This window comes from Amphibalanus amphitrite, unplaced genomic scaffold (genome assembly GCF_019059575.1).
Source record: "Amphibalanus amphitrite isolate SeventyFive unplaced genomic scaffold, NRLGWU_Aamphi_draft 000934F_arrow, whole genome shotgun sequence".
Classification (NCBI taxonomy): domain Eukaryota; kingdom Metazoa; phylum Arthropoda; class Thecostraca; order Balanomorpha; family Balanidae; genus Amphibalanus; species Amphibalanus amphitrite.
This window is the reverse complement of record NW_024882428.1, coordinates 50,865-61,261: the sequence shown is the minus strand read 5'-3', so window position 1 is coordinate 61,261 and position 10,397 is coordinate 50,865. Positions and strand designations below refer to the sequence as shown.

The window sequence follows — 10,397 nt, the reverse complement described above, 5'->3', positions numbered from 1 at the left end:
ACCTCATAAGCAAAAGATGTAAGCGTAATCCTTAAGGGCGACTTTCCTATACATATCCGTACATATGCGTCCTTATGGAAACCGGTAGTGTGGCAATTGGCGACGCGCGCGACATCTGTGTGGCGACCAAGTGGCGACTGTGGCGACACCTGGTGGTTGCTTTTCTGCTGTATGAAGGCATTGGGGTTTTGCCAGATATGGTTCCTACTGCTACACAACTATGTTGACCCAATACTAGAAAGTTATTTTGCCAGTAAAAGGCAAGCAAATTGAAAGTCAACTTATAAAATTGCTTATAAATGATAACGAGGAAATAATAAAGAAGTTTTGATTGAAGAGTTATTAAAATACCCAACCGTGTAACTATATTCTGGTAGGTTTAGTAGAAAATAGTCCGTGCAACCTTGTATTTAGGGCCTTGGGTCCAGCCAAGGTTCTTCGTCCAGCAGCGCCCCGTGATCATAGGACTCTAGTGCCCTGGGGCTGGGGCCGCGGGTTCACTTGGGGTGGGGTTATATATTTCAACTGTGGGGTTATAGAATATCTGATACCTACCTATATGGCAAAATCGTCAAGTTAACTTTTTAAGCTCAACGAGGTCATTTTAGGTCACCATATTCAAAATTGTGTGTATAATTGTCTACCGTTATTTGAATAGTGCTAATTCTATCTTAATCTGCTGTGTGGTTGCTGATTTATAGGGTGGTTGCCAAGGTGGCTGTAAAGTAGTCTTGTCCGTCGAAAACGGGTGTGAATGACAGTGAATGCGACGCAGATTATTCAAACAGAAATAAATGATCCTGTTCGATATTCAGCTGACGTGATGTAGTATGCCATAATGGGATCTTGCATATGACGTATAAATATAAAAATCAACGGCGTTCCGGCATAAATTGTTGAATATTATATAATACGATGTATTGTGTTGCAAAAATTTATTTCTTATTTTTTCATGATCATTGACTTATCAAAAATCTTAACTTTTGCGGTAACGAAAACTGGGTCCAGTCCAGTCTCCTTGGAAACTGGAGCACATAGCAATATGCCGAACAGGGCTGTTTCGTTGTCCAGAAGCGTCCAACTTGCGTCCAACAACGAACGCATTGTTTATGTGATTAATAAACTTATTCCTGTATCCGGCGGTTGTTCCCTGGGTTGTCCCCAAGTTGTTCCATTCTGTTCATAGAAGAGCTGGAGGCTTACATCCTATTTTTTTTTGGGGGGGGGGATTTTGTTCAAATCCCTCTTTTGCACCACTTTTGCACCCTAGGTTCAAAATTGAATAAAAACCGCACTATGCTGTCACAAACCATTTTAAACCTAGAAAATTGTTAATGCAATTATTTAATGCTAAAAAATCAGTTTAATACAAGCAAAAAATAAAAAGCTTATTTAAGCTGACCTAACCTTACGGCTTACCTACTAGGTAACCTACAAACCTACAACCTCAGTAGGTGGAACTATGGTCATGAGTACCCAAATATAGGAACGTTCCCATTTTTGGGAACGGAGTTCCCAAATATGGGAACGGGCGTTCCCATTTATGAGAACGGAAGGTTATTTTTCAGCTGTTCGCCCACTAAAACTCATTAGTGCATCACGTCACAAAAAAGTGCACGCTAATTTAAGTATCTACTAATTCTCTATAAAATTATCTTTAATCTGACCGTGGAACGAGGAAATTGACCGTCAAATGATATTTTTAGTGATTTTTTGAAATGACGGAATGGTGAAAACATGGGTTATACTACATTTAACATGCAATTTTAAGGACAATGAAGCGTTTTTTACATTTTGAGGTCAAGTATAATAATTTTCGCCTGGTTATGAAGTTTCATACTAGCAACACCAGATGCTGACATATGCAAGCGAACACGCGGACAGTCCCGAGGTAATATTGTTGACTTTTGGTGTCGGGGCGCACGACCGCGTGGAACGTCAGTAATTTTACCGAACTACTGTTGTAAACTCAGTTTCAGTGGTTTAAAATTATTCAGCTGTATTTTATCAGCCCGGAAAGACTATTTTATTTGGATGCTAGCTGTTTAGCGTTGTTTTATAAGGAGCGTCATGAGCGTGGTTTTTGTCTTCCGTGTTTCTAAGCATGATCGTTTTGGGGGAATTTCTCTTATATAGGTCGCTCTGTGTGGCTTATTTATAATTTTTATGCTGATTTCGATCATTCTTCGTGCCCATCCTACCAGACCTTTTGCCACTTACACTCATTAAGAAAGGAAAAAACTAGATTTTCGTTGGGACTAGTTGTTTTGAGGGTGTAACACATTCAGCGTTCCCATTTTTGGATACTTCCTTGTGCTCATCAACTATCGGTGATAAACAGACAGGTGCTTGACATGTCTCCACCCTCGGCGCGGACGGTGGATATAAGTATGGAAGACCTTGTTGAACATCGCTGAGCGTTGTGAATTACGTAATCCTGCAGAGGGGTGCGTGCCCGCTGCGAGATCGACGGGAATAAAAGCACAGAGACCGGGCGAAACATGCGACGGTCTTGCCGGAAAGGTCATCTGATGATTGTTGCGTTAACAATAATTTGCGGCGTTGGACGTGATGCTTGTTCAATGCTTGTTAATGAAAAGAGCCCCTGAAAGACGTCGGTGAAATCGTTCCCAATTTTGGGTACGCCGTTCCCATAATAAGGAACGCTTGCAGCGCCAGTGTACGAGAGCGTTCCCAAATTTGGGCTCGCAGCCCGGATGATGGACTGCTTTAGAAATAGGGGAACGATTTGAAACTACGATGGGCCTTACAATAGCAAACTCTTTCCCAACAATATTGAGACAAATATCAGGCGGTTCACGATCGTTTAATATTTTTTGGACGTCATTTAACGGTTCTTTTTCTTGTTTTAAATAATGCCTACATGGCGTTCCCATATTTGGGTTTAACGTTCCCAAACATGGGAACGAAAATGCGTTCCCGAAAATGGCTACGCTTGACCATAGTTCCGCCTACTGACCTACACCTACAACCTATCAACCGGCAACCTACTACCTATCAGCCTACACCTACCAACCTACAACCTACCCTACAACCTAATCTACAACCTAAATCTGCTTATATGCCACATAACCTTACCTGACTCAACGAGTGGTTGGGTGTAACTTTGACATATAAATGTTTTGTGTAAAAAGTATCATAAGTACCATAAGTACCTAACTACATGTGATCTCACTTCTCTACCTTAGAAGGATGTGTTCTTTTTTCATGATTTTGTTTCGTGAATTTCCTCTTGCGATGTGCTGATTTTATTTATTTTGCAGGATTCTGTGTGCTGAAGGTGCCTTCTCCTTTCTTGGCAATATGTCGGCACTCAATAGTTTGAGTGCGCAGTACACTGATTCTGAGGGTGAGGATGACTCCCATTCGCACCACAGTAATTCTCAAGATGAACCAGCACAAGTCCCTATCAATATTGAGAGAGAGGAAGTCAAACCAGTTGATGAGGAGAGCAGCTCAAACATGGGTAAGAAATCATTTTTTGCTTCTGACTCAGACTGTCTGACATTTCAACCTAATTCTCATCACAGGAAATACTTTGCATTTCAGCACTTATGAAGGCCTTAGTTCTGTCAGAATGAGAATTTGCATCAAAAGCGGGCCTGCAAAGTGTAAGTGGATGCAGCACTAGTTTTTATAAGAGTATGCTTGAAAAAGGAGTGTACATGTTTATTTTACACTAGGTTTACTTGTAAAGGCCATCTTACTTTACATATCCTTTATCCTAGACAACCCCACTGTTGACTGTAGTTTTCTGAATGCAGTGGCCCTGGCTGCTGCACCCCCAATTGTTGCACCCCCAACTGCTGCACCCCCAACTGCTGCACCCCCAACTGCTGCACCCCCAACTGCTGCACCCCCAACTGCTGCACCCCCAACTGCTGCACCCCCAACTGCTGCACCCCCAACTGCTGCACCCCAACTGCTGCACCCCTCAAGTGCTGCACCCCTGACCACTGAACCCCTAACTGCACTCGCTGAGTGCAGCTCACACTCACCTCTGCCTCCGACAGACCGCCCGGCACGACTGGTCTCCTACATCGGGGACCCGGAGGACGACAGAGACAGTGACGATGTGGAGGCGGGCAGCGACGACATGGACATCTCGCGCTCGGATGACGAGGGGGCCGAGCAGGGCGCCGGAGACGCGCAGGGAGCCGGAGCCGCCGCCCGCAGCGCCGATGATGACCTGATCCCGCCGGAGCCGCCGGGACGCTGCTCCAAAGACCTCCAGGTCGGTAGCAACTGTCAGCTATTGACGGTGGACGCGTGAGGGTACGGGACTGCTGATGAAACCATGATTTGGTTGTTATTTTGACTTCCTTTATTGATTTTTGTGTGTGTGTGTGTGGACATTGCCAGTACGAAATTACTTTTTTTAATGCGAGTCTGAGGTTGTCCGTGGTGAACTTCAAAAATAGATTCGAAATCGTTGAATTTTATCCGGTGATGACACGCTGCTGTTAATTTCGATGTAATGAAATCGTTTATACGACCTTTGCTCAGAAATACTACTAACGACCGAGCTGGGTTTAGAAATGCTCCCAACGATTGAACCATGTGCAGGTATTCCGTGGCCCGTGTGACAAAGTGCGGCCTCATTCACAGGAGATGGTGGCCAAACTGTGCCAGAAGAGGCTGCGAACGGGCGCAGACATGAACGACAAGCTGCGGGCGCACAAGGACTTCCGTAATCCCTCCATCTACGAGAAGCTGATCCAGTTCTGTAACATTGACGAGTTTGGCACCAACTACCCGCCGGTGAGCCGGGGACGGGGATATCACCTACTGGCCGATGAGCCGGGGAGGGGAGAACGAGCTGCCAACGTTTGGCCTGTCAACACTGGCTAACCTCACTAACTGAAGTTTGAACGACCTGAATTTGAGATCACTATTATAGTCATCAGTTTTATCGTAGTGCAGTGAGTAAACTGTTTATTCCTCAATTTTTACGATTTACAAAACTATACTCGGCCACCATTGGCCATCCCACACGGTTTGACATGTCAATTGAACAACTATGCGTACGAAGTTGCTCGAAACTTATTTTGTTGGACTTTTTTCACCATAATAAAGGCCGAAACTCGTCTCCAGCCATTGCATTGGCATGATTTTGTTTATGAGAAACTCGTCGTGTGGCCGTGCTCACACGTTCTCTTTGATCGCCATCAGGAGCTATATGATCCGTCCATCTGGGGAAAGCAATCATACTATGAGGAGCTCGCCAAAGTACAAAAGGAAGACATGGAACGCAGGGAGAAAGAGAGGAAAGAACGCACAAAGGTGAGAGAGACAGCCCCGAAATGTCGGAAGGAGCCTCAACTGGATGGTTGTTGTGTATCAGTCTTACCATCTTTCTTTCATGGAGCCGCATGCTTTTCTATGGGTAGTATTGCGTTACGCTAGGTGCTCAGCAACTGCCATGAATATATCTTGTCCTCACTTATTTTTATCACACAAGTAAAATTACTCAGTTCGGTAACTAAATCCGATGGTGGTGACCTTTGTCCTTCCATACACGAGTTTTCCATACGCTTGTTGATCATGGTCCCTTCTTCAATAGCTCTTGAGTCGAGTACCTCGCGACGTAGGATGGCGTGCGGACAGATGTGTTCTGCGAACCCCGCTCCAATCTGTTCTGATTTTCTGAACCAATAACCTGTCGTCCCGCTTGTTCGGTGCTGGTGTGTCAGCTTGCTGCGGGGGAGGGGGAGGGGTCCGGGTTGATTGGAAGCTTAGCAGCGTTGTGGGCGGTGGCTGTATGCTAATGAATAATGTGTTCTGTGTGTTTGTGCGTGTTTGAATTCACACCTCGCCATTTTTGTTCAATCGTTTGACACTGAACCCTTACACCCTCGTTTTATCCCGATTCCCGACGATGCAGTTCTACGAACTTTGATTTACTAAACCTCAGCGCTACGAACGTCGATCAATTCTAGTCTCGCTTACCGATCTGAGTAGCACTACCAATGTCTACCATACTACATGTACATTATCTACGTCAATTAAATACAATCCGTCAATGCAATACAATACATTTCAGGTGGAGGTGGTGACCGGTACGAAGAAGATGACTGGCGAGCCGGCCCGGCGCAGCAAATGGGATCAGGTGGGAGCCCCACACGCGGGCGGCGTGCCCATCATCAAACCGGCTGGCCTGGCCACCGGACTGGCGCCGCCCTCCAAAACCATACCGGCCTTCGGCAGCATAGCCAAAAAGAAATAGGGGTTTGATGGGAAGAGTGGTTGTGCGTGGATGTGTGTTTTGTGATGGGTGAGCTCAGTGAAGGCCGTGGAGAAAGTGTTATGTGTTAATGTGTTGTGTGGATGGTGTCACAGCATGAAGAGGATGTCGTGATGTGGTATTTTTCGGAGTGAGAGAAGTGTGAAGTGTGAGGGAAATGACGTCTTCGAAGGCTCTGTGTGAAAATGATGAGTGCTGGGCTTGACAGTGCATTTCCACTGACGTGGCTTCGTTACTTGACAAAGCGGCGGCGCTGTGGAATTACTATGTTTCTGGCACGGCTCAGAAGGCTATCTGGGAGTCTCTCCCCCGGAAAGAAGCTGCTTTTTGTTCTGAGGGAACTGGAATCTTACAAGCGGCCCTGTTCAATGGATGGCGTGGCGCTCCCCAGTGGTGGAGTATGGAACTAACAATTTCACTGATTGCCGCGTGGGGTTCACGAGGCGCAGGCTATGTGTCGGCTACATGCCGCAACATATTTTAACGTGTCGGGTCGGTGTTATCCATTTGTATCATGAATTGTCTCATCATTTTGTGCATTCTGCGTTGCCAGTTTTCAGGCTGACTGTGTTTCACTGGTCTCGCTCACAGAAGCATCGCCTGCATTTAATGATCACGTAAATGCTGTGGTGGAAAATCGTCTGCCTTTGTGCGCTATCATTGCAGCGCGAAATACATGAATCTTGTGAGTTGATACTTTGGCTGGTACCTCGTGTATCGAGCGAGTGGTGACACTGATGGTTGGCTAAATATTCGGTTGATTTCTAAACAATGTTTGCGACTCCGCTGGGATTTTCGTAGCGGACACCCGCTTAAAGTGTTACTGTTGAGTATTGTACTTGGTGTCTGTCGATGACAAATGGTCATCCATCATAACGCTCACAGATCACGAAAACACTGATGTGTGTTACACGCGTTACGCATCCCATGTGGCGGGACACGATCCTTATACAATATCACTTTTCGTTTCATATCGTGCTTCCATAATTAAATAGTTCGAATATTGATGGGCGTACGACTTCAAACATTATTGAAATAATCGCAAATCGCTGGCATTCTTATGCCAATGACGCCTTTACATTGTGACTGAGGTGCAAGCATGGCGTCAGCTGAGGGTCTGGCCTGGCGGCCAACGGGACATCCATGATCTGCATCTATCACATGAAAAATAGATGTCTGGCTCCCAACTCAAAGATCAACGGCAGCGTCAGTCACAATGTCGCAGGATGAAGCGGCCGTCCTGTTTTGATATTTCAAAGTTGACGAGGTTCGTCCGCACATAACTCGGCTCGCTATGACCGTCGTAAATCGACAGAGTCGCGCAACTTGGGCTCGTCCGTTTGCCGTACTGTGCCCGTAACTTTACGTCAGTGCTGAGGCCGGAAAAAGCTGCCACCGCTGCCGCTCTGGGCTGTGGTTCACTGGAAACCTCTGTGTGGTAAGCTAGCATTGACGCGGGTGGAGCGGTAGTGATGTCATGTCTACCTCGAAGCCCAGAGTCGTTGGGAATTGATATCCTGCCGTGCCGTCTACCTCGAAGCCTAGAGTCGTTTGGAATTGATACCTTGCGTAGCAACATGTAAAAATGGAAAGATCGGTAAAACTGCCGTGTCGTCTGTGACTCATTAAATGTCAAATTTTATGAGTCATTTTAATGTGGATGATACCTACTTCTGCGGTGAATAGATGATTTTACAACGTCCTCATCTTGGAAATGAGAAATCACACACAGCAAAAATGATATAAAATTGGAGCATGACTGTCATCCATGCCGCTTCGAGGACTAACCAGTAATCAGTGATGTCCATCAAGTTAGCGTCGTATTCGTATTCGTTTTCAGCAGGGGCGGATCCAGGAAAACTCCAAGGGGAGGGTCATGAATCGAAGTGGTGCCCCTGCCTATACCCAAAATTAAAAACTCAACGGATTTCGTCCACTTCATTTTGGTGGTGCCCCATTTTCAGTTTTTATTTTTATTTTTTATTTTTAGTCAGTATCTTAACTCTTAGCCACAACCACATTTACCAATTGTAAGCAAGTATATATGAATGTGCTATGTGTATATGTATATGTTGTGGACGCTGAGTAGTGAGTACTTACCAGGAACGTTATCAGGTAAGCAAATCGTTGTCAGTCCGACGAACTTGACACTGGCGTCTAAAGGGTCTGTCCTTGACACTTCAGGCTTGTCAGGGGCACCAAAGTCCTTCCAGGGACACCACAAACCTGTCAGGGGCACCTATGGCCTTGTAGGGGCGCCACAGGCCCGCCAGGAAGCAGGTGCACCACAGGCCTAGCAAGGACACTACAGGCCTGTCAGGGGCACAACGGGCCTGTTGGGCCCATGAGCACCCCTAGGGGCAGGGGCACCACAGTCCTTCCAGGGGCGCCGCAGGCCTGTGAGGGGCACCAGCGGCCTAGCAGGGGCACCACTGGTCTATCAGGGGCACCACGAGCCTGTCATAGCCAGGCATCTCAGGCTTGTCAAGGCCCAGGGGCACCACAGGTCTGTGAGGGGCACCAGCGACCTAGCAGGGGCACCAGTCAACACAGGTCTGCCAGGGGCGCCACAGACCTGCCAGGGGCACCACAGACCTGCCAGGGGCACCAGAGGGCTGCCAGGGGCACCACCGGCCTTGCAGGGGCACCTTGGGCCTGTCAGGGGCACCACGGGCCTGCCGAGGGGCACTTCAGACTTTTCAGGGGCACCAGTCCTCTCCGGGCGCAGGGGCACCAGAGGCCTGCCAGGGGCACCAGCGGCCTAGCAAGGGCACCAGAGGCCTGCCAGGGGCACCACAGGCCTAACAAGGGCACCACGGGCCTGTCAGGGGCACCTCAGGCTTGTCAGGGCCCAGGGACACCACAGTCCTTCCAAGGGCACCGCAAGCCTGTCAGGGGCACCAGAGGCCTGCCAGGGGCACCACAGGCCTAGCAAGGGCACCACTGGCCTGTCAGGGGCACCTCAGGCTTGTCAGGGCCCAGGGGCACCACAGTCCTTCCAGGGGCATTACAAGCCTGTCAGGGGCACCAGAGGCCTAGCAAGGGCACCACAGGCCTGCCATGGACACCACAGGCCTGCCAGGGGCACCACCGGCCTTGCAGGGGCGCCTCAGGCCTGTCAGGGGCACCACGTGCCTGCCGGGGACACTTCAGGCTTGTCAGGGGCGTTACAGTCCTGTCAGGGCCCAGGGGCACCAGGCCCGTGGTGTCCCTGCTAGGCCTGTGGTGCCCCTGGCGGTCCTGTGGTGCCCCTGTCAGGACTGTGATACCCCTGATAGGCCGGTGGTGCCCCTGGCAGGTCTTTGGGCCCCCGGGCCTCAAGGGGGGGGCCATGACCCATGTGACCCCCCCCTTGGATCCGCCCCTGGTTTTCAGCGTCGAGTTCAAAACATCGCCAAACTATGCCAAACGATAGATCTTGACACGCTGATTCCAAAAATATCACTCATTTTTTCCTAGGTCAAATATTTTGACCTCTAGGGGCAAAAAACCTCTCTGGCTATAAACAACAATAAGGTACTTCTTTATTTACCGTCCGATCGGGCTGAAACTTACACAAAACATGTGCCGCCACACAGGGATGCGTCACAATCAACAAAATCGCCGATCGAGGTCAAAGGTCAAGGTCATATTTGCGAAAAACCGTTATTTTTCGACGGGGTACCAAATAAAAACTTTATTTACCGTCCGATCGGGCTGAAACTTACACAAAACATGTGCCGCCACACAAGGATGCGTCACAATCAACAAAATCGCCGATCGAGGTCAAAGGTCAAGGTCATATTTGCGAAAAACCGTTATTTTTCGACGGGGTACCAAATAAAAACTTTATTTACCGTCCGATCGGGCTGAAACTTACACAAAACATGTGCCGCCACACAGGGATGCGTCACAATCAACAAAATCGCCGATCGAGGTCAAAGGTCAAGGTCATATTTGCGAAAAACCGTTATTTTTCGACGGGGTACCAAATAAAAACTTTATTTACCGTCCGATCGGGCTGAAACTTACACAAAACATGTGCCGCCACACAAGGATGCGTCACAATGAACAAAATCGCCGATCGAGGTCAAAGGTCAAGGTCATATTTGCGAAAAACCGTTATTTTTCGACGGGGTACCAAATAAAAACT

At 48.0% G+C, this 10,397-nt stretch overlaps 1 protein-coding gene across 5 annotated transcripts; it reads left to right on the top strand.

Moving 5' to 3' along the window:
- The first annotated feature begins 1,048 nt into the window (after positions 1 to 1,048).
- Positions 1,049 to 6,954, top strand: LOC122368255 (SAP30-binding protein-like). Of its 5 annotated transcripts, none has more exons than XM_043342014.1 (6): positions 1,049 to 1,111; positions 3,285 to 3,487; positions 4,035 to 4,255; positions 4,630 to 4,782; positions 5,194 to 5,304; positions 6,065 to 6,954. In XM_043342014.1, coding segments are annotated over exons 1-6 (873 nt in total). In that variant the 5' UTR covers positions 1,049 to 1,109; the 3' UTR covers positions 6,248 to 6,954. The 5 variants fall into 5 exon arrangements, with proteins under 5 accessions (XP_043197949.1, XP_043197953.1, XP_043197954.1 ...); XM_043342018.1 differs by having other exon boundaries at positions 1,103 to 1,142; XM_043342019.1 differs by having other exon boundaries at positions 1,106 to 1,132.
- The last annotated feature ends 3,443 nt before the right edge of the window (positions 6,955 to 10,397 follow it).

Bases quoted from the DNA above. Each gene is read 5' to 3' on its own strand.
- LOC122368255 (XM_043342014.1), top strand. The intron at 3,488-4,034 runs GTAAGAAATCAT...TGCCTCCGACAG, and splicing joins GGAGAGCAGCTCAAACATGG to ACCGCCCGGCACGACTGGTC. The intron at 5,305-6,064 runs GTGAGAGAGACA...AATACATTTCAG, and splicing joins AGAGGAAAGAACGCACAAAG to GTGGAGGTGGTGACCGGTAC.